Source organism: Dendropsophus ebraccatus, chromosome 4 (genome assembly GCF_027789765.1).
Source record: "Dendropsophus ebraccatus isolate aDenEbr1 chromosome 4, aDenEbr1.pat, whole genome shotgun sequence".
NCBI lineage: Eukaryota > Metazoa > Chordata > Amphibia > Anura > Hylidae > Dendropsophus > Dendropsophus ebraccatus.
The window spans coordinates 100,290,685-100,317,357 of record NC_091457.1 but is presented as its reverse complement, the minus strand read 5'-3'; the positions used below and the strand labels follow the sequence as shown (position 1 = coordinate 100,317,357).

Sequence of the window (26,673 nt, the reverse complement as noted above, 5' to 3'; positions counted from 1 at the left end):
TAATTCATTATAAGTTTGTGTATAATGCCATTGTATATATAATGTTATTGTGTGATATATATATATATATATATATATATATATATATATGTGTGTATATATATATATATATATATATATATGTTATTGTATGTATGATGTAATTAAGTGTATGATGTGAGTATGCATATGAATTTGTGTGCTGTGTTTATAATATTATGTTTATTATGTGTGTAATTTATTGCTTTATGATTTCTTTGTGTTGTGTGTATGATATCTGTTTAATTATTCTATGTATTCTAATGTGTATTTATTGTTAATGTGGGTATGTGTATATAATGTTGTTTAAATGATGTGTGTATGTGTACAACCCCTTTCTGTATGAAGACTTCTCTACACAGCTGTAGAGCCTAAATTCTGCAGTTTTCATACCTTATTTTATTATAGATTTCTTGGTGCTTGGTCAAGTGAAAAATGCTTTTTATCGTTGGTTGGTTTTGCCACCTGGATGGGGCTTCACGCCTGCAACGCCATTTAGCCCCGCCCACATAAGCGTATGTAGGTCCCACCCCTCTGTGACGTCATTACAATCTAGGCCCGCCTCCTTTGCAGCCATTGGAATGGGTTGACCTAGTGGGGGTGCCTGGATGGCAATGGCGTCATGGGGGGGGGGGGGGGGGGGCCTATGTGGGGGGGGCAAGTGGCACTGCAGACGTCCAGGTGGCACACTCCGCCAACGATAAAAAGCATTTTTCACTAGACCAAGCACCAAGAAATTTATAACAAAGTGAGGTATGAAAACTGCAGAATTTAGGCTTTAGGGTATGTTAACAATGAGTAAAACAGGCGGAATTCCGCGGCAGACCGCCTGTCTCAGTGTGCCATAGCCTGTCTATGGGAGAGCGCGTGTGTGTATGGTGTATATTTTCTGTATATATTATGTGTACAACGTGTATAATTTTATTATATATTGTGTATAGAATATTATTGTGTGTATGTTACCTTGTGTATGCTGTGTGTCATGTTGTGTGTTCACAGCCTTTTAGCAGCTGGGATTACTGTTCATTAGAGTCAAAATTAAATCCATTGTGACCCAGTATATGTACAATGTGTATGTACAAGATAAAACAACAAACAGTCGGGGAAGGGGGCTTGTGGTGGTAAGGTAACATAATTCTTTTGCACCACAGGAAACATTGACCTCAGAGCTGCACGATGTGTCACCTGCGGACAAGTCTCAGCATCTGTGCAGCAACAATGCACCCCTAATAGGTGATAGTAACACTAGTCCTGGGAGATGGGATGCAAAACACCCTGGCATAGTGTCCCCCCAGTGTATACCTTAACAGTAAGTACATGGGGGGGGGGGGGGATAAAAGCAAGTGATATTTCCCATAATAGGCGGCTTTATATGTCTATCACCTGTCCATTATTGCCTGTGTGTGGATTTAATATGGGAGTACTACAACCCCCAGCATGCAATGTTCCTAAACAGGGATCTAGAGAATGTCAATAAAAGGTGTGACCTCATACATCTGTGAGGGATTATGGGATTATTTTATGTTACCTGTACACACACCTGAGAGGGAGGAGCCCTTAGCACCGGAATCAGAGGAGACAGCACAGGTAAAGGACAAAGGACAAAACAGGAGAACACACCACACTGTACACGGCACGGCAGAGAGCATGTAATGTAGACAAATCAGCCTATTCTCTTCTATAGACTGTACAATGTAACCCACTCCCCTCTATAGACTGTACAATGTAACCCTCTCCCCTCTAGAGAATGTACAATGTAACCCACTCCCCTCTATAGACTGTACAATGTAACCCACTCCCCTCTAGAGAATGCACAATGTAACCCACTCCCCTCTATAGACTGTACAATGTAACCCACTCCCCTCTAGAGAAAGTACAATGTAACCCACTCCCCTCTATAGACTGTACAATGTAACCCACTCCCCTCTATAGACTGTACAATGTAACCCACTCCCCTCTATAGAATGTACAATGTAACCCACTCACTTCTATAGACTGTACTGTGTAGCCCACTCACTTCTATAGACTGTACTGTGTAGCCCACTCACTTCTATAAACTGTACAATGTAACCCACTCCCCTCTATAGACTGTACAATGTAACCCACTCCCCTCTATAGACTGTACAATGTAACCCACTCCCCTCTATAGACTGTACAATGTAACCCACTCACTTCTATAGACTGTACTGTGTAGCCCACTCACTTCTATAGACTGTGCTGTGTAGACATTCACTTCTCTAGACTTTGCAATGTTACCCACTCACTTGTATATATTGTGCTGTGTAGACATTCACTTCAATAGACTATGCAAGGTGGCTCATGGCCCTATGTTCACACATAGTATTTCCATCAGTCTTTCGGTCAGTATTTATTTTTTTTAACCAAAACCAGGAGTGGGTTAAAAACACAGAAACTGTACAAATCTTTCCATTATAGTTTTTCTTTGTTGGTTCCACTCCAGATTTGGCTACAAGTAGGGATCAAAACATGACAGAAATACTAGACAATGCAATGCAGCCCACTCTCTTCCATTTAATGTGCAGTGTAGCCCATTCACTTCTATAGACTGTGCAATGTAACCCGCTCTCTTCTATATGCTGTGCAGTGTAGGCCACTCTCTTCTATATACATTGCAATGTGACCCGCTCTCTTCTATATTTTGTGCAGTGTAGCCCACTCTCTTCTATATACAGTACATTGAAATGTAACCCGCTCTCTTCTATATACTGTGCAGTGTAGCCCACTCTTCTCTATAGACTATACTGTGTAACCCGCTCTCTTTTATATACTGTGCAGTGTAGCCCACTCTTCTCTATACACTATACTGTGTAACCCACTCTCTTCTATATACTGTGCAGTGTAACCCACTCTTCTCTATAGACTATACAATGTAACCCACTCTCTTTTATAGACAGTGCAGCAGCCCACTCTTCTCTATAGACAGTGCAGCAGCCCACTCTTCTCTATAGACTATGCAATGTAACCCACTCTTTTGTATAGACAGTGCAGTGCAGCAGTCCCCTCTTCTCTATAGACTATGCAACATTACCCACTCTTTTGTATAGACTATGCAGTGCAGCCCACTCTTCTCTATAGACTATGCAATATAACCCACTCTTTTCTATAGACTATGCAGTGCAGCCCACTCCTCTCTATAGACTGTGCAATATAACACACTCTTTTGTATAGACTATGCAGTGCAGCCCACTCCTCTCTATAGACAGTGCAATGTAACCCACTCTTTTGTATAGACTATGCAGTGCAGCAGCCCCCTCTTCTCTATAGACTATGCAATATAACCCACTCTTTTCTATAGACTATGCAGTGCAGCCCACTCCTCTCTATAGACTGTGCAATGTAACCCACTCTTTTGTATAGACTATGCAGTGCAGCAGCCCCCTCTTCTCTATAGACTATGCAACATAACCCACTCTTTTCTATAGACTATGCAGTGCAGCCCACTCCTCTCTATAGACTGTGCAATATAACCCACTCTTTTCTATAGACTATGCAGTGCAGCCCACTCCTCTCTAAAGACTATGCAGTGCAGCCCACTCCTCTCTATAGACTGTGCAATGTAACCCACTCTTTTCTATAGACTATGCAGTGCAGCCCACTCCTCTCTATAGACTATGCAGTGCAGCCCACTCCTCTCTATAGACAGTGCAATGTAACCCACTCTTTTCTATAGACAGTGCAGTGCAGCCCACTCCTCTCTATAGACAGTGCAATGTAACCCACTCTTTTCTATAGACAGTGCAGTGCAGCAGCCCTCTCTTCTCTATAGACTATACAATGTAGGTCACTCTTTTCCACAGACTGCAAGGCAGCCCACTCTCCTGTATGGACTGTACAATGTAGCCATCTCTTCTCTATAGAGAGTGCAATGTTTCCCCTGCCAAGGTCAGAGCAGTGTAGCTTCTCTTCCAGAGGTTGTGCAGTGATGCCCCCATCCTCTTCTCAGTTTTGCATGTGACCCTTCTTGCAGGGGTTGTTCAGTGTTACCCCTTCTACCTGACAGTGTAACCCCTTTACTGCCAAAGACTTTGCAGTGTAACCCCTTCTCTCCCAGACACTGTGCAGTGTAGATCTTCCCAGACAGACAGAGCTGTCGTTGTCCTTGTGTCTTTTATATTGTTGGTGTCAGTAAGAGACTCCCTCCCCCCTCCTCCTCCTTTTGCAAACATTAACAAAGGTTCTTTTCTCCTCCAGCTTCAGTGCCCGGATCACCCTAGAGGATCAGTCACCATGTCCCTGCTGTTCCTGATGCTACTTCTCTATGGTAGGTGCCACCTTTCTCCTGACATCTCTTCACCTGCACCCCAAAAACTGCCCTCCACCTACACCCCTCATCCTCTTGTGTACAATTCTGTCTGCCAAGTTGCTGTATCCATTCCTGTTCTTCTGCCTATTAAACTGCTGTATCTCATCCTGTCATGTATGATACTTTCTGTTGAACCCTGTATCTAACTATATAATGTGATACTGTCTGTATAGTTGCTGTATCTAAACCCATCATTTGTAATGATATTGTCTTTTACACTATTACACTATACTCCCAACTAAACCAAGGTATCTCTTCCTATTATGTGTGATACTGTCTGCTGAGGCTCTGTATCTAAGCCTGTCATTTGTGATACTGTCAGCGGAGCTGCTGTACCTAACCCTATCATGTGTGATACTGTTTACCATATAAACTTATTGTATGTATTATGGTATTATGTATAAGGTGTATACTCTAATATTGTTGCGTAACGGTATAGCATGTGTGAATATATATATATATATATATATATATATATATATATATATATATAATTGCATTATGTGTATATATATATATTGTGACTGTTTTTGGTGTTACTGTGTGCATAATGCTTGTATAATATTACGTGTATAATGTTAGGCTTTCCCCGCCATACCTCATGCTATGATGTGTAATACTGACTGCCGGGCTGCTGTATCTAAGACCAGTATGTGTAATACTATCTGCCAGGTCAAGTATTTAATACTTTTATGTGCGATACTCCACTGCAGTATAGAATGCTGACTGCTGAGCTACTGTATCTAATCCTATCATGTGTGCTTGTACTGTCTGGTGGGCTGCAGATCTAATCCTAGCATGTGTGATACCTCATCAAACCACACAGCACTACATTTCCCATCATGTAATATGGCTAAGGCGTTGTGCTGGCTTTGCAGGCTGTGTCTTGTCCTAGAAGTTACAAGTGTATTGTTTTAAACAATGATATTTTGAGGAATTTCCTGCGTCTTATGCTACATGAAACCAGACACAGCTGACATAAAGCAAGAAAAGACTGAGACACCTGTGACACATATACTGCAAAAAAGGCACTGTCCCCCCCCTCTCGAAACCCATCACTATGACTGTGTGACTCGGATCCACGCTGTAAAGCAATGTGTACAAACCAAGCGCAGCCAGTGCCTGAGGGCATCCGCCATCTGACTGAGGGCATTCTCTTTCACCATAACATGATTGATCCTTTCAGCAGCCTGTTATAGGGCAGGAATAACTAAGACTCAATAGATTAAAGTGTACCTGTCGTTATAACTTCCAAAGTCTAAATCAACGGTAGATGTGATATAAAGCAAGTTTGCAATTTACATTCATTATTTTTCTTTTTTTTTAGTTATCATGCTGTAAAACAAGGCTGAACTAACTAGATATCCAGGTCCAGTCTCCTGAAGGCAGATTTTCTGACTTGTGCTGGTTGGGGAAAAAAACAAAAAACTAAACAAATGAACTCCCGACCAGAACAGAGAGTCACGATTGCCTTCTCTGTGAGAGCAGATGACCTGGTAAACACGGGACTTCCTGTGATTAGACTTATTGGAAAAAAAAAAAAGTCAGAACACAGGAAGTGCTGTGTTTTTCATGGTAACTAAATAAAAATGCAAATTTGCTTTATATCACATCTACTGTTGATTTAGATTTTGAAAGTTATAATGACAGGTACACTTTAAGGCTATGTTCACTTTATACGCAGTGTATGTTTCCGGCCGTAGTGTGAACCGCGAATATACGCACGTAGTTTTGAGGTTGATGCGTTCGCTTGAAAGTATACGATATATGCCCGCACAGTGCACACTACGTATGAGCTTACAGCGGGATCGTATACGGCGCCGTGAAATTGAAACAAGACCATTGTTTGAGGACGGAAATGTTGAAAATCACGGCCATGGATTTCCATGCGGTCCTGTACGAAGTACAGTGGTGCCTTGGATTACGAGCATAATTGGTTCCAGGACCCTGCTTGTAATCCAAACCCACTCTTAAACCAAAGCAAATTTTCCATTAGGAAATCATTGAAATGCAGACAATTGGTTCCTCACCCCAAAAATATTTTTTTTTTTATTCTGAGTAACATGTAAAACTTATGAAACAAACATTTATAAACAGCTATATGTCATATATATTATATGGTGTATAATGTATAGTAAGAGCATAAACCTGAAAAAACAGGAGCAGTTTGTAGATACTGGATGGAACTGCAGCTCCCCATAATGCAGTAGTGTAGTACAACAGGCTAGAATAGAGAAGCAGGGCTGCTGTCAGAGGTCTGTGTGGTCACATGACTGCAGTTGGGAAGGGGTGTGTGTTCAGCATGGACCAATCAGGACTGACAGAGACTGCAGGGAGCATGAAGGAATGAGCAGGACATTTGTGGGCACAGTATAGCAGCACTCTCTGTCCGGGGAGAGAGGGGTTACAGCTATGAGGAGATTACCTCCACAGTTCTGTCCCCTGATGTGAGATCTGCTATGATTTGGAAGGTGGAGGAGACTTCCTGGGTACAGTTCTGTAGACCCCGCTATGCAGACCATGCCGCTCCCCCACTCGCCCTCCCACCAAGTACAGGGAGCTTTTAAACCAAAGAAATGCTCTTAAACCAAGTCACAATTTTGAAAAACTGTGAGCTCTTAAACCAAAATGCTCTTAAACCAAGTTACTGTTAAACCAAGGTACCACTGTACTTATTTCAGCCAAATTGAACTTGATTTTTCAATCCAAAAGGTTCTGTGTGGTTTACGGGGCTGGGCGAAGATTTCCAAGTAAATGACCTGCCTCAGATCGCTTCGAAACAAGCTAGGGGAGCATAACTGTACTACGGGCGTATGTTCGCGGTTTGTACGCATCCGGCCGCATGTCGATTTTTCCCACGCCCGTAGTTTCAGCCGCACATGTACGGCGGCGTCATGCGTGTCATTTAATTTTCATTTAATTTTTTTATAGCCAGATACTGAACAATTTTTTTTTTCTAAATTGTTTCAATTTTCTAAGTGTGATTTATTTTATTTTTAGTTAATTAATTTAGTGCTGCCATCTTGCTTGAGATGTTTTAACAGCATTTAGTGATTTGCATTACAGCAAGCCCCATAGACATTATGAACATCTCCAGACCCTATTATTTTTATGGGATGTATTTGTAAGTATGCTTTGTGACCTCTGTCACCTGTGCAAAGGTCATTTCATAGGGCAGAGGGTCACCTTTTGCTGTAATTCTGTAAAGATCATTAATCTGAAGCCTCTTCCTTATCATTACAAATAGAACAAGACATCTCATCTTAATATTAGGCCTAGAGGTGAGACTAAGGACTGCAGGATTTCAGGATTATTTTGTTACATAGATAATTATACCTATATAATTATAGGTAAAATATGTCTATAATTTTGAAGTACAAATACAGCTGTATTTTCAATGTAACAATGTGCTTCATTGAATTCAATGAGAAATCAGAGGGCAGTGCCCACATTGTTAAGAAGTATCACTGGAATAGATTGTGTGTACTGGAGTAGATTTACTGTGTGTGGACCGAGCCTAAAATAGAAACTTGATTTAAAGGTGTGATCCAGGCATAGAAAAACATGTCTGTTTTCTTCCAGAAGCAGCACCACTCCTGCCCTCCGTTTAGTGTGGGTTTTGCAGCTAAGTTCCATTGAAGTAAATGGAGCTGAATTGTACTAACACACACAACCTGAGGGCAGGTATGGTGCTGTTTTTGCAAAATATTGGCTGCGCTTTTTGTAATCTTGGATAACCCCTTTAAGCAACAGATTGTTTTCTGATAAAACATTCCCTTTAAGTTCACATCTGGAAGACCATTGTCACTCAGTTACACTGTGTTCACATTATGTTTGCAATGTCCATATACTTGAACACTGCAGGCACACACACACACATATATATATATATATATATATATATATATATATATATATATATATACACTGTATAGGTTGGCCCGCAGTGCAATTTTTTTCATTTTGGCCCACTACATATTTGAGTTTGACAGCCCTGCTATAGGTGATAGATGCCACTGTATGGACATTAACGGCATTCATTTAATGGCTAAGTCAAGGCTTTTCTGTAGCTTTTCAAGATATATCTGTTAAACAAATGCCAATATTGCCTATGGGTGAGTGATGTGTTTACAGCATTCATTTACCAGATACATCGTAAAAGAGCTCACAGGCATCAATAAATAGACGCTTTCTCAGTCCACAGGTGACAGACACCACTATTAGGCATCCATCACAGCCTCCATTTCATGTAACCTTCAGAGCCATTTCTTTAAATCATGTCATGTGAATATACGCTTAAATGTAAGTGCTGGTTACATGTATTTCTGGCTACAAAAATCCACATGTTTATTGGCCAAAGAGGGTTTAGATGTAGGGGAATGGGCATTGCTATATTTACAGCTCATGATCTCCTAGGAACTCGGACTGAATACACCCCATTAAGGCGATTATTTGTCATATGTAATGCAGATTTGTCACAAATATGCAGATTTACTATGAGGCTCACTCTAAACATAGAAAGTAGATTAAATTATTATTATTATTTTTTTTTTTTTCAATACTGTTGCCCTAGACACAGGACCATTATTGCCTAAAGAATAAAACGCCCTGGGGGTTTGATTGTTATAACTGCGTCACTTCAAAAGTTGGTATGGATGTAGCTGCCCATGTGGTACAGCATTGAGGTATCATGGGATCAATAGCTTAGAGAGTGATATCCAAAATTCAAGAAGGTGCTTGATTAGAAGGAGAGGCTAAGCTGCAGGGAAGTGAGGTCAGAGCATGAGAGACAGGTGCCATTATGAATAACAGAATTCTTTTTTAAGGTATTTTTTAATGTCTTGTAGGGGTAGCACCAGGCACCCAAGGGTGGTCACTGTGTGGATGGAGAAAGCAACTGACTGATGGAAATGTACTAAGACATTCCGGCAGCTCTGGAGAAAATGTGTTGACCGTGTTGAACACAAAAGAGGCTCTGATTGTGCATTCTCCCGTTTCGTTGTCTGATAACATCACTCTGCAACCACAGCCTGGACCCTATATATTCTGTATTCACTGGATTCCTGCCTTGCGTATCTTCAACTTTACATATGGAGTGACCAGATCTTTCATCTTCCATGTGCCAGTCAGCCAACAGACCAAGAGTGAGCTGCCCGAGGAAGCACCCCCATCATATGCCTGCGACTCTGACACCTTGCTCATTAATGTCACTATCAATGGACGACCGCTTACCAACTCCTGCAACTTCAGCTTCCCCCTCCAATCCATGGACACAGGTGAGACTACACTGACGGGTAAGATCGGAGAAAGAGTGAGTGCTTGATCTCTCTCTCTCTCTTTCTCTCTTAGATTATAAATGCTGCTAAAGCCTCAAAAGAGAAAGAAATTGTCAAATTGGTTAAAGAGGGGAATAAAACCTTCTTTAGATATATAAGTTACAAAAATATGTAATGGGGACAGTACCTTTATTGATGGAGATAAGAGGGTCGCTAACCATTTAAATAGCTACTTCTGCTCACTGTTTTCAGAAGGAGGCTTTCACAATGACAATATGATTGAACAGAACATTACCTCCTGTTGTATGGGTTCAGCCCCAGTGTTTTCAGAGACTGATAGTGGAAATTTCAGATATTTCAGAGGAATTTGCCCGTCTTAAAGAACGCTGATCTGTAATTGTTGCCCCCCTGATGGTTCTATATAAGCAATGCCTCCCCATCTTGACTAGGTTCGCCTTAAGAAGCTGACAGAGAAGACAATGAAAATTGGCCTTGTGGTTGGCTGAAGGATAGATATCAGAGGGTTGTTGTTAATGGTGTATATTCCGAGCAGAGACTGGTTACAAGTGGTGTGCCACAAGGGTCTGTTCTGGGACCTGTTCTTATTATTATGTTTGTAAGTGACATAGGAGAAGGTTTGGTAGGTAAAGTTTGTTTGCTGGTGACACAAAAGTGTGCAACAGGGTTGATATTCCTGGAGGTGTCAGTAATATGGAAAATAATTTAGTATTACTAGATATGTGGTCAAAACTATGGAAACTGCAGTTCAATGTTTCCAGGTGTAAAATAATGCACTTGGGGAGAAGGAATCCTCTATCTGACTATCATATTGGCAGTTCTGTGTTAGCAAAGACTTCAAAAGAGAAGCTTTCTTTCTTTCTCTCTCTCTCTCTCTCTCTCTCTCTCTCTTTCTAGTTTTTACAAGCATACTATCTCTGTATTACACCAGAGACCTCAAAAGTTTTCCATTCCCCATATGTCTGTGATTTTGCATCTTTTCAGTGACTATGTTAAACCTCCCACACAACCTGTGGTTTTTATTTAGGTGCTGGGGCTGCATAAGCATATACACGGGGTTGTAGGTTCTGTATCCTAAAATACCCTGACGTCCCACACCACATGCTTATCCCCCCCCATATTATAGAGAACACATAGTTTACTGCTGTCTGTTATGTAGAACTGCAGCTCCTAACAGACTGTATAATCTTCAGGACAGTTTGTTGTACATGAACTGTCTCTTTCTGTGATCCAATATGTGGGGGATGGGGCAATGGTAGGGTTCTGGGATCAGATGATACTAACAATGACTGGTATCTGGTATGAGGGGGGTTGGCCATATGATGACATAGTAGTGCATTCAAACAGTGACTTGATGAAGGGGGGGTTCTGTCACAATAGAAGGACATAGCACACCCAGTGACTGATGGGGATGGGGACTCTGATCTTACAGTGCATCCACACAGTGAATGGTCAAGGGCCTCTAGGAAATCTTCTTTATAATTCCTAAGAAGAGAGAATTGTTGGTCACCTGTTGCCTGAAATAAATGTGAATCTTCTGATACTGTATGTTTGGCCCGGCCATAAATCACAATGGAGCATTTTCTTGTTGAGCAGACATTCCAGCCCTCCCCCGTCCTCTCTGACTCCAGGTCACAGGATTTTTTCCGCCGCAGTTGCCTCTTGCCATTGTTAATAATTTGTCATTGATGACCACACGTTGTGTACAAGACACCCCTCCCCCACTGCTGTCATTATTAGACCCTATTTCTCTGTATGGTGTGCAATGTGGGATGTCTGCATTCTGTATACAGTAAAGGTGCAGATGCTGATTACTTCTTCCACAGAAAGTTTAATGTTTTCTCCACAGGGAGGAGGAGGCGCCACTGCTGAGCACTTGTTGTCAATTGATGGAATTTCAGTTATCTGAAATCTGTGCCAAATGCAAAGGCCGGTCACATCCTCCCCTCCGCTGCACCAGGGCATTGTTGTGTGTGGGAAACGGCGGAGGAGAAAACATAACAGTATTAATCCTTCATGGCTCTGGGCACAGGAGCTCACACTCTCACAACAAAAGTCACCTGCAGCGTCTAGAGCCTCACTCATTGTACTGTGACATCTGGCCCATGCCATGTAGTCTCCCAGCAGCAGAGCATTTGAAAAGAGGAGAGTGAGGAATGGGGTTAATAGACATGTGTCCATATGTGTCCAGAGAAAACATAGCAGAGTTGTGTGGTTAGATGTCATATGTGGAGGAGTAAGTCTGCGGATTGTGGGTTTTATGTCTTGTTCTGCTTTGTGTAACACTTCCCCACTATGCTTTTTTACTAATTTCCTCACATTCAGGATTGCCAAGGTTTTCCGCTGTCATCATTGGTGACACTAGTGCAGCAGCCAGCAGGGTATAGACAGCGCACATAAAGAGAAGGGACAGTGCAGGCAGGGTATAGACAGCGCACATAAAGAGGAGGGACAGTGCAGGCAAGGTATAGACAGCGCACATAAAGAGGAGGGACAGTACAGGCAGAGTATAAACAGCGCACATAAAGAGGAGGGACAGTGCAGGCAGGGTATAGACAGCGCACATAAAGAGGAGGGACAGTGCAGGCAAGGTATAGACAGCGCACATAAAGAGGAGGGACAGTGCAGGCAGGGTATAGACAGCGCACATGAAGAAGAGAGACAGTGCAGGCAGGGTATAGACAGCGCACATAAAGGGGAGGGACAGTGCAGATAGGGTATAGGCAGCGCACATGAAGAAGAGGGACAGTGCAGGCAGGGTATAGACAGCGCACATTAAGGGGAGGGACAGTGCAGGCAGGGTATAGACAGCGCACATAAAGGGGAGGGACAGTGTAGATAGGGTATAGACAACGCACATGAAGAGGAGGGACAGTGCAGGCAGGGTATAGACAGCACACATAAAGAGGAGGGACAGTGCAGGCAGGGTACAGACAGCACACATAAAGAGGAGGGACAGTGCAGGCAAGCTATAAACAGCACACATAAAGAGGAGGGACAGTGCAGGCAGGGTATAGACAGCGCACATAAAGAGGAGGGACAGTGCAGGCAGGGTATAGACAGCGCACATAAAGAGGAGGGACAGTACAGGCAGGGTATAGACAGCGCACATAAAGAGGAGGGACAGTGCAGGCAGGGTATAGACAGCGCACATGAAGAAGAGGGACAGTGCAGGCAGGGTATAGACAGTGCACATAAAAGGGGAGGGACAGTGCAGATAGGGTATAGGCAGAGCACATAAAGAAGAGGGACAGTGCAGGCAGGTTATAGACAGCGCACATAAAGGGGAGGGACAGTGCAGATAGGGTATAGACAACGCACATAAAGAGGAGGGACAGTGCCGGCAGGGTACAGACAGCACACATAAAGAGGAGGGACAGTGCAGGCAAGGTATAGACAGCACACATAAAGAGGAGGGACAGTGCAGGCAGGGTATAGACAGCGCATATAAAGAGGAGGGACAGTGCAGATCGGGTATAGACAGCGCACATAAAGAGGAGGGACAGTACAGATAGGGTATAGACAGCGCACATAAAGAGGAGGGACAGTGCAGGCAGGGTATAGACAGCGCACATAAAGAGGAGGGACAGTGCAGGCAGGTTATAGACAGCACACATAAAGAGGAGGGACAGTGCAGGCAGGGTATAGACAGAGCACATAAAGAGGAGGGACAGTGCAGGCAGGTTATAGACAGCGCACATAAAGAGGAGGGACAGTGCAGGCAGGGTATAGACAGCGCACATGAACGGGAAGGACAGTGCAGGCAGGGTAGAGACAGCACACATTAAGGGGAGGGACAGTGCAGGCAGGTTATAGACAGCACACATAAAGAGGAGGGTCAGTGCAGGCAGGGTATATATAGCGCACATAAAGAGGAGGGACAGTGTAGATAGGGTATAGACAGCACAAATGAACGGGAGGGACAGTGCAGGCAGGGTAGAGACAGCACACATTAAGGGGAGGGACAGTGCAGGCGGGTTATAGACAGTACACATAAAGAGGAGGGACAGTGCAGATAGGGTATAGACAGCGCACATTAAGGGGAGGGACAGTGTAGATAGGGTACAGACAGCACACATAAAGAGGAGGGAGAGTGCAGGCAGGTTAGAGACAGGACATATAAAGAGGAGGGAAAGTGAAGGCAGGGCAGAGGCAGCACGCATGAAGGGGAGAGTCAGTGCTAGCAGGGTAGAGACAGCACACATGAAGAGGAGGGACAGTGCAGGCAGGGTAGAGACAGCACATATAAAGAGTAGGGAAAGTGCAGGCAGGGTAGAAACAGCACACATGAAGGGAAGGACAGTGCAGGCAGGGAAGGACAGTGCAAGAAGGGTAGGGACAGCGCACATGAAGGAAAGGACAGTGCAGGCAAGGTAGGGACAGTGCACATGAAGGGAATTGACAGTGCAGGCAGGGTAGGAACAGTGTACATGAAGGAGAACAACATTTTAGGCAGGGTGGAGACAAAAATGACAAAACTGTACCTGGTTGTATAAACAACATTTTGGGCTGTAAGCCCTTCCTCAGGCTTGTGGCTGAGAATATGATGTAGGTTAGGCAGTGGAAGGGTAATATGGAAATGCTGAGCAAGGGCTTATACAGCACGAAACTGTAAGTCTCACCTCTGGTGTGTCGGTGGTGAGCTACATATATCTGGCGTCCTATTCATCAAACTAATGATGAAAAAGTGCTGCCTGTAATGTCTCTTTAGGGGAAGGACTTAACTAAGACAGGAGAGAGACAGAGCCCATAAACTAGAGGGACATATTTCTGGCAGGCTAGAGATGGCACATGAAAGAGAAAGACTAAAGGTCGTGTATACAGCTAGGGGCGTAACTAGAAATGGCTGGGCCCCATAGCAAACTTTTGATTGTGTCCCCTCACCCTAAGCCGTCAAGTCTAGTCATAACTACATAACTGCAGGCATTCGTCAGGAGTGCTTGCAGTTAAAGGGACATTTGCAGAACATGAGAGGCCCACTCTGCCACCTGGTACTGCAAATGATGAAAGTTCAGGGGGCCCAGTGTATTGCAGGAGCGGGCAACGGGGCCCCCTAATACGGCAGTCCCCATAGCAGCTGCTATGGCTGCTACAGTGATAGTTACACCCCTGTACACGGCCCTACCTGCCGTGTAAGCGAGCACCAACCTTCTAGATGAGTGTCTATTACAGGATCAACAATCCAGGGTTACATGAACATTGCTGATGATGTTCATGCTGCTCTTTAATCAGCTGTTGGCTGAGCATCTTTCATTACACAGAGAGATGTGCGTGCGACGGCAGATTATCTTTTGATATGTTGAAAGTCAGAGATCAGTCACTCGCTCGTTTGCTGATCGCAGGCTCTTTACACAGGGAGATATCTGCCTGATTTGACAGATAATCTTTCTGTGTAATTAGGCCTTTAAAGGAAACCTGTCACCCCCTGTGCGGGGGTGACAGGCTCCCGACCCCTGTTAGATCCCCATATACTTACCTCATCGCGCCAGGTCCCGCTTCCTGAGCAGGTCGGGTGACTAAGATTTCAGCGCCCGAAGCCCGATGCGCGCGCTCACAGGAGAGTCGGATGCCCATAGAGAATGAATGGTGAGTCCGATGCTCCATCATTCTCTATGGGCATCCGACTCTCCTGTAAGCGCGCACCGGGCTTCGGGCACTGAAATCTTAGTCACCCGACCTGCTCAGGAAGCGGGACCCGGCGCGATGAGGTAAGTATAGGGGAATCTAACAGGGGGTCGGGAGCCTATCACCCCGTTACGGGGTGACAGGTCCTCTTTAAGGGGGTCATACCAAGATGTAGAAAAACTTTCTATGTATAAACTTAGGAAGAGTTTTGTCAAAGGGTGTAAAATATACACTGGTAAAATATCTAGTAAAAAGAAAGCTGAGCTGTGATTGGTTGCTGTGGCCAGTTTACACCATGTCACGGCCGCGGCGGCTTCCCGCGTTCCGGGTCGCCGCCGCGACCGCCTCCTGTCCCATGCAGCCGCCGGGGTCCTTGTGTAGGGACCCGGCGCTGCTGCTAGTTCGGCCCCTGGGGCGCCTCACCTCTCCTCCGTTCCTGTCTCGGTCTGTACCGGCCGGCGCGCGCGTCCCCGCCTCCTAGGGCGCGCGCGCGCCGGCTGTCTCAGATTTAAAGGGCCAGTCCGCCCTTAATTGGTTAGTTGCACCAATCACTCCCCTATAAATCCCAGCATGCCCTGTCCCTTGTGTTGGAGCCTCTACATGCTTCCCATAGCGTTTGGCCCAGCTCCCTGTTGTTCCTTATTCCTATCCGCTACCTGGTCCCTAGTCCCTGTTCCTGATTCCTATCCGCTACCTGGTCCCTAGTCCTTGTTCCTGGTTCCTGTTTCCCTGTTTCACCATTGCTCCTGTGTTCAGCCTGTCACCTGCGGTTACGCCTACAGACCTCTGCCAGCACCATCTCCTGCCTACTGCTCCTGCCACGCCTCGCCTGCCGTCACTAGCAACCAAGCCAGGGGTAGCGACCTGGGGGTCGCCTGCCGCAGCAAGTCCGTCCCGCCTTGCGGCGGGCTCTGGTGAAAACCAGCGGCCCCTTAGACTCCGCTCCCTGGTGAGGTTAGTGCCATCGCTGGTGACGGTCCAGTGGATCCACTACTCCAGGCGTTACACACCAGTGTAAATTTTAGACCCTTTGATAAATCTGGGCCTTAGAGTTCTATATGTAAACTAAGTAGACAGTCTCTGATATATCTGATCCACTTAATGTAATGCAGGCAGTTTGTTGCATTTGAACATAATTTAGAGCAACTATTAGTTTGCCAAAAGTGCGCCAGAATTTTTGACCAGATCTTGTACTTTTTGGCGCACAGTGTCACACCTTAGGTCATGCCCCCTTTTATACCGAGACCAAACCCCCTTTTTGGACCTTGATGGGAAAGTGTCATCTAAAATGCATAATAAATCCACAGAAAAGTCCCATTTCCCATTTATTTTTAAATATATTTGTATTAGCCCTTTTTACATAACAGGTAAAAACAGCTTCAGCATTGCAGCACTCATTTAAAAGTTTTTCATAGTAACATTGTAAATTAGGCAATAAAAGCATGGATGACAGTGTACATAACAGATAGTATCAATCAAAGGTTCAATAAACAAACTTAAGTGTTTGTCCCATCTCCCAGTTTTTGTACAGAATTCTGCTGCACATACTAGTGTGACACTCGACCGGTGACGTGCTAAGGTGTTACTGGTGACGCCACTTCTGTGATGGTTGGTCGGTTGTGTTGTACAGCTCAGCCAAGGGTGGTAATGTTGTGACGCCAGTGCTAGTCCAGCACACAAGTGTGATGTTGGTACCTGCTTTGTGTATGGCTGGTTTGCACTGTTCTCCAAATGGTTGGTGACTTGCCGGGGTGTGATGGGTCCCCTGGGCTCCCGTCACAGCAGTCCTAAGTGGCAACCGACCCTCCCGGACCATCGGCACCACCACCCACAGAAAGGGGTAAAACGACCCAAGGTGTGCAGCGAATGTGTATAGGTGCTGGTGCGGATAGAAAGATGACTTTACTGTGCAGTCTCTAAATAATATAAAACACTTTGGCAGCAAATAGGTAATCTTTATACAGACTTCAGTGCTCAACTTGATTTGTGCTGCGGAGAGACTTGCAGAAATAGGATATAGTAGAGGTAGTGGTAGCGGTGCTTGGAGAGTAAAGTAGAGCAGCGCAGAGGAGAGGAGTTTGTCAAAGGAATCCTAACCCAATGTAGTACTTCTATTCTGCTGGAACTTTAGAAGAATACTTGAGAGTGAGAGAGATACTTGTACCTGTGTTTAGACTAATGTCTGACCACCTTCTGCCCTACAGTGTTGAGCTACTCGTCCTACTAGGGTGATGTGATACAAGCCCCATCCTTGGTTACCTGGGTGAAGCTAAGTGTCCGAGACTTCCCGAGGTTACTTTTAATGCGAGATAGAATACGTAGACCTTCCGGTATCTTTGTTCTATCCAGGCTAGTTCCTTTTGTAGATTAGGATACTGCTCTGCACTTTGTAGAGTGGTTCTCGGAGTGAGCTAGGATTATCCCAGACTCTTTTCCCTGCTTAGTGTCTAGCACTGCATAGTAGATATAGTCGATAGACTGGAGAAACTGAGTGTCTCTGGCTGAATCTCCATACACGTGTAGACTGCACTCACTAACACACTGTCTAGACTAGACCAGTCCCGTACAAGGGTCCTGGCAGAGCCAGGCCCTGGCTAAGCTACAGCAGGGACATCTGCTCTGTGTGTCCTCCTCCCACGAGAATCTGGGTCAGACTGAAGCCACACCTCCCCCCACAAGGACATGCAAGAGACCGCGTGAGTGGTGGAAAGGGATGTGCGCAGGAAAAGAAGAAGAAAAGTGATAGGTTTAGGAAGGAAGAGCATATCCATTGGACAACAAAAGTACATAATACATAGGAAACAGCAACCCCTTGCCTACTTCAGCTGTGCAACACACAAAAGCTGACACACACAAAACACTGACATCTTGTGGTGAAACTATAAAATACTTTCATCACCACTTAACCTAGAGAAGAAACTTTTGCTATAGGTGTGAAACACGAAACACCCGTGGTGGGACACCACACTAGTACATCTGGGCTAATGTGTTTTGTTTGTGCTGATAGTGAGGAGTAATAGAGGTAAGGGTTTTACCAGACAATAAATAATTTCTTTTCGGTTTCCCCTATCATGGCAGATGATGGGCGTCATGCTTCTTGGGTCAGTATTGATCACTGTGTCTGCTTGTCTTTTGTAGATGCAAAGAGTGTGGAGCATGAAATCTCACAAGTTGCTGACTATCTGGGCAAGAAGCAATTTAACGGGAGTGGAAGAGTGTAAGTCAATCCCCTAACCAGAGAGATGAATCCCCGGGGGGACCCATCCCTACATCACAGCCTCTTTTATTTCTTTTCAGGGTCCGTAACTGGATTGAATCTGTGTTGTCTAAGGTAACATTCGATGAGGACAAGCACCATTTTGGAAAAGGTTCTCTGCAGGCGGCTGTATATAAGCTGGATTCCCCTGATGTGGTGAGTGGACATGAAGGGTCATGAAGGATGTTTGCTCTGCTCATAGAATAAAACAATAGCGGCCATGTATAGTGACCCAGCAGCATAATGTATTTGAGTTCTTTTTGTCTCCTACAGCTGAATTCTATTACTGATCATCTGGGAGTTTCTTTGTCTTTTCCAAACCAACTGGTGGAGACAATTGACCCTGGCACCAGGCTACATGTTATCCGAATCCGTGACTCTGGAACAATCTTCAGGGTGAGGTCTCAAGCGCATACTTGTTACATGGTGTGCCCCAAACTGCAGGGAATCTTATATTTTCTTATGTGTGCTCACAGGATGCCTCAAACAGCACAATTGTGGACAGTCAGGTAGTTGGCATCACCCTGGAGGAAACACAGGTCTCTGATCTCTCTGAAGACATTGTTATCACCTTTCACCATCAACCTACACAGGTAACAGATGTGACACTGGGCAAACAAAAATTATTGGGTGGCTATGTGCATGCACAGGCCCTTCTCTGGAGTCTGCTGGTGTTCTGGAGACACCCGAGTTAAGGCCCTATTCCACGGAACTTTTTCGAACGATTATCGTTCATAAAATCGTTCAAACGACCGCTCGTTAACGATATTCGTTCTGTGGAAAAGCTGTAAACGAGCGAACGACAACAGTGAAATCGTCGTTGAGTCGTTCACTATTTTTTTTCAACATGTCGAAAAAAAATTGTTGGTCTTTCAACAATAATTCGCTAATCTTTTCGTTGAATAAAAAAATCTTTCAGTCGTTCTTGAAATGTCTACCTACATTTCCCCACGTTTTAAACGACCATGTAACGATGTAACGACTGCAAAAAAATCGTTACACTACAGATATCGTTCATGTTCCCACACGTATTATGTGTTATCGTTCGCTTAAAAAAAAATCATTAAGTGCTCGTTAACGAGTGGTCGTTGGAGAGAATCTATGAACGATAATCGTTCCGTGAAATAGGGCTATTAGAAAAAGAGAAAGCCACAGATAAGTGGAGGTCCCCGAGGTGAGCAGTCTGTACCCTACCCATATACACTGTATATTGTATGTTGGGGCAGAATGATGGGCAAGTTTGAAGAACTAGATAACACCCATCTCTCTGTAACACTTGCCCCAGAAAAAGCTGTCCCAATCAGCTGTGTATACGTTGGGTTTTGTGTATTAGCTTTTTTTATTGTTATAGTCTGGAGGCTGCACCTGTAAATATGGTGGTTTAACTGCAGATGTACTGGATAAAGATCCAACAGTCACAAGGCTGCAGATGTCACTGGTGTCTGCTTCATCTGATCACCCCCATATGAAAAGTTATTTAAAAATATAAGCTCCACACAGCATAGACCACATGGAATAAGGACATGGCGGTTAAGGGTGTGTGTGTGGGGTGGGGGAGGGGGAACATTGTCAATTTATTTTATGGGTCATCATCCCTTACTGCAATTTACCTTCACATGTTTCCTTCTGTTGTGTTACAGGGGAATTCATCTCCAGTCTGTGTGTTTTGGGACGGTAAGTATCCCGACATGCTGGGGTTCACTTTTAGGCCTGGTTCACTGGATGAAAATCTGAATAATTATAAATGACCATACTGTATGTTCATTTCCACAGAGTTATCAGAAAACTGGAAGACAGATGGATGTCGCACAGAGCCCGGAAGGGAGTTCACAAAGTGTAGATGTAACCACCTCACATATTTTGCTCTGTTAATGGTGAGTAAAATAGAAGTATTCAGAGCCAGTCCCTAATAAATGTTTGGTAAACGCCCATCAACTTCACCCTGAACCCAAGGAATCTGCTAACCAACCCCTTCTAAACTCAGTAATCATGAATCATGCCTTTCCTGAAGCCAGTAACCAACTACATTACCCCATCCTGATCCTAAGTAATCTACTACATCATCCCTATCCTGATCTCAAGAAAACAGCTATATCTCCATCATTTCTGAGCCCCACTATCTCTTCTATTACCTCTGTTCTGAACGCAGCAATCAGCTATATCAGCCCCATCCTGATCCCCAGTAATCTATTACGTGACCCCATACTAAACCCAGGTAAATTGCTACATTTCCTTCATTTCTGAGCCCCAGTTGTCTATTTTGTTACTTCAATTCTGGAAAAAGTAATCTATCACATCCCTAACCTGAACCCAATAATTTACCACATTAATAATTTCCTCAATCTAGTAACTTTCTCCAGCACCCTCATCCTGAACACCAGTAACCTGTTACACCACTGGCATCCTAAACCTAAGAAACTTGCTACATCCCCCCATCCTGAATCCCAGTAATCTTTTATACCAACCAAGCCCAAATAATACAGTGGTTTTCTGTTTTCCAGCGTATGCCCGATGAAGTCATCTCTGAGGCCCATCTCGTGTCGCTGTCTATTCTGACATTCGCTGGATGCAGCATTTCTGCCCTCTCATGCTTCTTCACAATCATCTGGATCTGCTGCTCCAGGTATTATGTGTACATGTATGTGAACAGTGTCCTAGTGTTACACATATGTATACAATTCTTAGTGTGCTACATGTTGTAATATATGTAACATGCCTCATGTTACATATATTTGTGCAACGCTGTGTGTGCTTATGTGTTCCATAAAGTATATGTGTGTGCTATCATGCTACACATTTGTATATTGCAGTGTGTGCTGAAGTGATACTTGCATGTGTACGATGCAGTTTGTGTTGACATGTTACATGTATAGGTGTAATGTGTTGTGCGTCAACTTGTTATATATATGTGTACAATGGCGTATTGTGACATTCGATTTCTTGACAGGAAGATGCAGTCAAACCCCACATTGCAGATCCATGTGAACCTGTTGGGGGCTGTTCTTATACTGGACCTGAGCTTCACAGTAAGTGCTGTGCTTGGGGCTCTGGAGGAGCAGAACCTCTGTATTAGTTCGGCAGCTGTTCTACACCTTGCTCTGCTCTGTACCTTCTCCTGGATGGCCATTGAAGGCTTCAATCTCTACCGGCTGGTTGTCAAAGTCTTCCATGCTTCCTCAGTTACAGCTGCAAAGCTCTGCCTGGTCGGCTGGGGTGAGTTCTCGTCTTTTGTCCTCTCGAGTTGTTTGACTTCTGCACAGCGGCATTAGTGCTAAGAGTTGTCACATCTTCTCTGCAGGGATGCCCATTCTTACTGTCGTAGCTGTGATCGTTATACATCGGGAGAGTTACGGGGTTTATCACATCCCAGTAGAGCGACCGTCTGTTCACAACTCCACAGCCTCCATGTAAGTTCTTCCTGCCACAACGCATGGCTGACATGTTCACAGTTTCTTGTCTGCTACATTTCTGTTGTGTGTTTTTCTTACAGCTGTTGGCTTGTCGATCCCATCATCCTGGCGCTGAATCTGGGCATCTGCGCTGCAATTCTTGTGTTTAATGTCTTTATGATGGTGGCCATGACCCGCCACGTCCTAAGACTCTCCCCACACTCACGAGCAGAGAAAATGCGCCACTGTGTCACATTGCTGGGCCTCAGCTGTATGTTGGGGCTGCCATGGAGCCTGGCTTTCTTTTCATATGGAGCCTTTAGTCTGCCTATGCAATATGTCTTTAGCATTCTGAATGCCCTGCAAGGTGAGTGCCCCCTCTCCTGCCACTGGTCATTATCAGCACACAACATTGCTGTTCAGTTACATCTTGTGGTCTGTGGGATAAACCCACCTGACTGAGAAATGCTAGTCAGATGTGTCACATTCTTGCCAGGGGGAGGGGGCAGCAGTTCCTGTGAAGCCTTCTGGTAGTGTGTCAGTCTAATGCACTTTTCAATACATATGTATACAAAAGTATGATATATTGTAAACGGGAGTGTATATAGGTATACACTGTATAGTGTGTAAAGCATAGTGCTGCAACACAGTGTGATCACCAGACTTCCACATTCTGCAGAACAGCCTAATCTGCCTTGGGCAATAAAGGGGCAGGCTCCATAATATAAACAGTTTAAGGGTGCCTTCACACGTATCGCTGCTTATTTCTCGCACAAAACTTGCATCAAACTCGCATGAAAGTAGCTGCATTTTTTGTGCTGTGGAACTTGCCTGAGAAAATCATATGAAAATCAAAACTCGCATGTAAAAATCGCACCAAACACGCAGTGAGAATACACATACATTGGCTTGATAGCAATCAGTATCACTGAGGATTTATGTGCCTGTGATTGGCTGAGCGCTCCGTCAGCTGACCGGCAATTCAGAAGATAGAGGGCGCGGGACCCTGGGATGAAGACAGCGCGGAGAAGCCTGGACAGGTAATGTATGATGATGGTGCTGCCCGCCGCGCACCGCTATTCAACTGTAGCGATGCGCGGTAGGGGAACGATGATTTTAGGTCTGGCCCTAAATGAACGATCAGCCGATGACACGATCATCGGCTGATCGTTCTCTTTATTTCACTGAACGATTATCGGCCGAATCGGGCCAAATGGGGCCGATCCGGCCGATTATCGTTACTCTGGAATAGGGCCCTAAGGCAGGGATAGGGAACCTTTGGCCCTTCAGCTGTTGCAAAACGACAATTCCCATCAAAGCTTCACTATGGCTGTCCAGGCATGATGGTAATTGTCGTTTTGCAACAGCTGGAGGGCCGAAGGTTTCCCATCCCTGGTCTAAGGGATCCCCTGGTTTTCACCCTAAGGCCTCATTCACAAGTGCATCCACATTACATTGACCTATTCAATGAAGTATAGTGATCAGACATCTCCCCAAAAAGACAAAAGCATATGCCCAAAAAGGTAGCACATCATAACAATACTTTATTTAGACAATAACAAAATTACAAAAAATACCATCAACTATGCAGGGGTAAAGCAATAAGGGAGACAAATCCCAAACACTACCCTACATTGAAAACACTTAAAATGTCAACATGAGGCCTGCCATGACATCCCTGAGGAAGCCGCTGGGCGGCGGAATGCGTGGGGTGACTCTTGCCTATCTGACCCGCTCCTAATTTTTTTTGGACTGTACATGGTGATTGTTTCATTTCTCTACCCTTTGTTCATGTTAATTATTTCTCTTGATATTATATGTCATAGGGATACTGCTTAGGCAGCTTCGTTAGAACTCATATGGTCCGGGGTCAGAGTGGTTGTTAGACCTTGCTGGTACACCGGCAGGCCTCATGTTGACATTTTAAGTGTTTTCAATGTAGGGTAGTGTTTGGGATTTGTCTCCCTTATTGCTTTACCCCTGCATAGTTGATGGTATTTTTTATAATTTTGTTATTGTCTAAATAAAGTATTGTTATGATGTGCTACCTTTTTGTGCATATGCTTTTGTCTTTTTGTGGAGTTGTCTGTTACTTATATGCATTGGTTTAGCACTCCTTACTTTTAGCGGTGCCCACTAGTCCTATATATACTAGTAAACAGACATGTGAACAGGCCAGTTAAATGAATGGGTCCATAGATCTGTCCACAGTTGCGGAAGACTATGGAACATGTGAATAAGGCAGCGGATGTAGATACTGCAGGAGGATCCCCAAGTTGCAGTCCCCAAAATTGTCACAAGCTGTTATTCAGACTCAGGACCAGGAAGATCAGATTTGGAGGGCGGACATAGGACAGGGGTGTAGACATAGGATTGGCTTGTAGTCATATCGAGCCAGATTAGAATCATGGGAACAAGGCAAGGCACAATCCAGGATCAGGCCAGGTCAGAACCAGGAGGACAAGGCTAAGAGTCAGAAACTAGAAACAAGGACCAGTAACAGACAAATAACAAGGCCATGAATGGAGACCAAGAGCAGAGCAGGAACGAGGCAGCTTGTGGCAGAACCCACAGGAACAGGAGACCAGAAGGAACTGGAACAGGAACAAGCGGTAGCTGACGCACTTGAAAACGCCACCAGAATACATATCATCTGACTGCTATGGAGACTGGACATGCTGACTGTGATATAAAATACTGCCTCATATATACTATGCCACCTCCACGCATCCTCATACATAGTATACGGATTACATTTATTTATTACAGTGCATTTGGAAATTCTTAAGACCCTTTAATTTTTTCCACACTTTGTCATATTATGGCTTTGTGCTAAAATTCATTCTCATAAAGCCACCAAAGGGAACAGAGTACAGCTCTTGGCTCTTTCCGGGGGCTCAATAGAGAATGAATAGAGGTGCAAGTCACATGCTGACCCATGGCTGTACTCAAAACAAAGAGGCTTGGGGCCCATCTGGAGATCGCCGGGGGGGGGGGGGGGGGGGCTACAGAGGTCGGTCCCCTGAGATCTCTTACTTGTTTCCCTATGTCCCTAGGGGACAAGTTTTAATCAGAAAACCCCTGTCTCTCTATTTTGCTCCAGCCAGTTTTCCCTTAACCCTGAGCAGTCCTTTCCTTCTCTTGATTTGCTCTGATATGTATTGTGAGATGTGAGACCTTATAAAAAGGACTGTGTGTATCCCAATCATAACCAATCAACAATCTACCACAGATAGACTCCATTCGAAGTGCAGAAGCATGTCTAAGTTAAAAAATAAAATAAGATTTTTTTTATATATCAATTTTTTTTCTTATTCTCATTGCAGTGCAGTAAACAGTACTTTGGTAATAGGCACAGTCTTATCAATTGTATAGTATGCTTATGTATATGTAGTCATAATACAGAAATGTCAAACATTTAGAATAACGGAGACGCTCTGCAATAAGTCCTCCTTTTTCCATTTTTTCCTTTCAGTACATCTTATAAGTGTGATTTTTTTATTTTTATTTTGGACACCACATAACAAAATTTAAAAAAACGGCTGAAATGGACTTAAGACATTACAAATGCACTGTACCTACAGTATATATCTAGGCAAGGTCACTTCCAGGCTACTCCATATATACTGTCGATATCTACAGATGATGTTAGCTCAAGGGTCCCCCATATATACTACATATATCTATAGGTAATGTAAGCTTCCCTGTAACTTCCTTGATGTTTCCTTCCCTCCAGGTTTCTTTATCTTCCTCTGGTATTGTGCCTTGTCGCAACCTTCTGCCAAGAACCAGTCACAATCCTCAGACTGTACAAGTGCCACACCAGCCTCCCCCCGGGCTGATCAGAGCCTCAGCAGTGACCACAAGAAACTTCTATCGTGATAATACAGCCCTGATGACCCTGTCTTCTCTCCTCTCACACAAGCACTTTACTTAAAACTGGAGCACTTGGCCAGAACCACAGACTGGAAGGGGCATTGTTGTCTCAGCAGCTCGTGTTCCTGTTGGTCGGGTCTACGTTGTAAGCTTTTGATGACTGCATTAAGGCGTTTTCACTGCCAGGACTTCAAGTAACAGCACGCATGGAGTATCAATAATCCTTTCTCTCTTCATGTTGGTATTTTACAACTATTGTCTGCATCATGTATTACGCCTACTGTAATAGGACTTAAACCAAACAGCAGCAACATAACCAACCACCCCCTGCACAGTTTGCCACATATCCAGGAAAAAGGAAGTTTCTTGTGAAATGTGGAACATTTTGTGACCATATATCTCCCGTGAGAGCGAAGGCGCCAGACAAGGATGTGTGGAGGAAAAGTAGTGGAGATAAAGCGTAAAAATAGCTGTTGGGACCGCGGCCAATAAGAACACACAAATCTTCTAAGTCGTAGCTTTAGAACAGAATACTGAGTGCATATGATCATGTTATATAGCAAGCGCTCTCTTATTTTGTTATATGATCACTGTATAGACAGTGATTAGTGCTGTTTCTTTTAGTGAGCAAATTTACCCTTAAAATGATACGGTCACCCCCATTCTTTGGACGGACAGCGGAATACGCCTGTGCATAAAATGGAGTCTATGACACGGGCAGAGATGCGCGCAGCAGTCAGAGTCCGCAACGGGTTTTCCGTCGTGATTACATAGTGTGCGCGTACCCTAACAAAGAAAACAATGGCAGCAGGATTGGTACCCCTTTGCATCCATTTTTAAAGGAGCCCTCTTTCTAATTCTTTGTTTGTTTTTTAACAGAATGCAAAAATA

The 26,673-nt window shown here is 44.3% G+C and overlaps 1 protein-coding gene across 1 annotated transcript; it reads left to right on the top strand.

Annotated features, from left to right (window-relative positions):
- The first annotated feature begins 1,539 nt into the window (after positions 1 to 1,539).
- LOC138788509 (adhesion G-protein coupled receptor G1-like) lies at positions 1,540 to 26,673 on the top strand. The gene is made up of 14 exons (XM_069966443.1): positions 1,540 to 1,605; positions 4,231 to 4,300; positions 9,190 to 9,618; positions 18,400 to 18,478; positions 18,559 to 18,673; positions 18,791 to 18,913; positions 18,994 to 19,110; positions 20,158 to 20,191; positions 20,291 to 20,391; positions 21,019 to 21,140; positions 21,465 to 21,730; positions 21,816 to 21,924; positions 22,008 to 22,273; positions 25,643 to 26,673. The coding sequence occupies exons 1-14, from the start codon at positions 1,540 to 1,542 to the stop codon at positions 25,786 to 25,788; spliced, it is 2,043 nt and encodes a 680-aa protein (XP_069822544.1). The 3' UTR covers positions 25,789 to 26,673.

What these genes read in the sequence shown, in the direction of transcription:
- LOC138788509 (XM_069966443.1), top strand. Translation starts at nt 1,540, where the DNA reads ATGTTACCTGTACACACACCTGAGAGGGAGGAGCCCTTAGCACCGGAA. An exon ending in AATCAGAGGAGACAGCACAG is followed by an intron (nt 1,606 to 4,230) that starts GTAAAGGACAAA and finishes TTTCTCCTCCAG; the next exon opens with CTTCAGTGCCCGGATCACCC. An exon ending in GCTCTGCCTGGTCGGCTGGG is followed by an intron (nt 21,731 to 21,815) that starts GTGAGTTCTCGT and finishes TCTTCTCTGCAG; the next exon opens with GGATGCCCATTCTTACTGTC.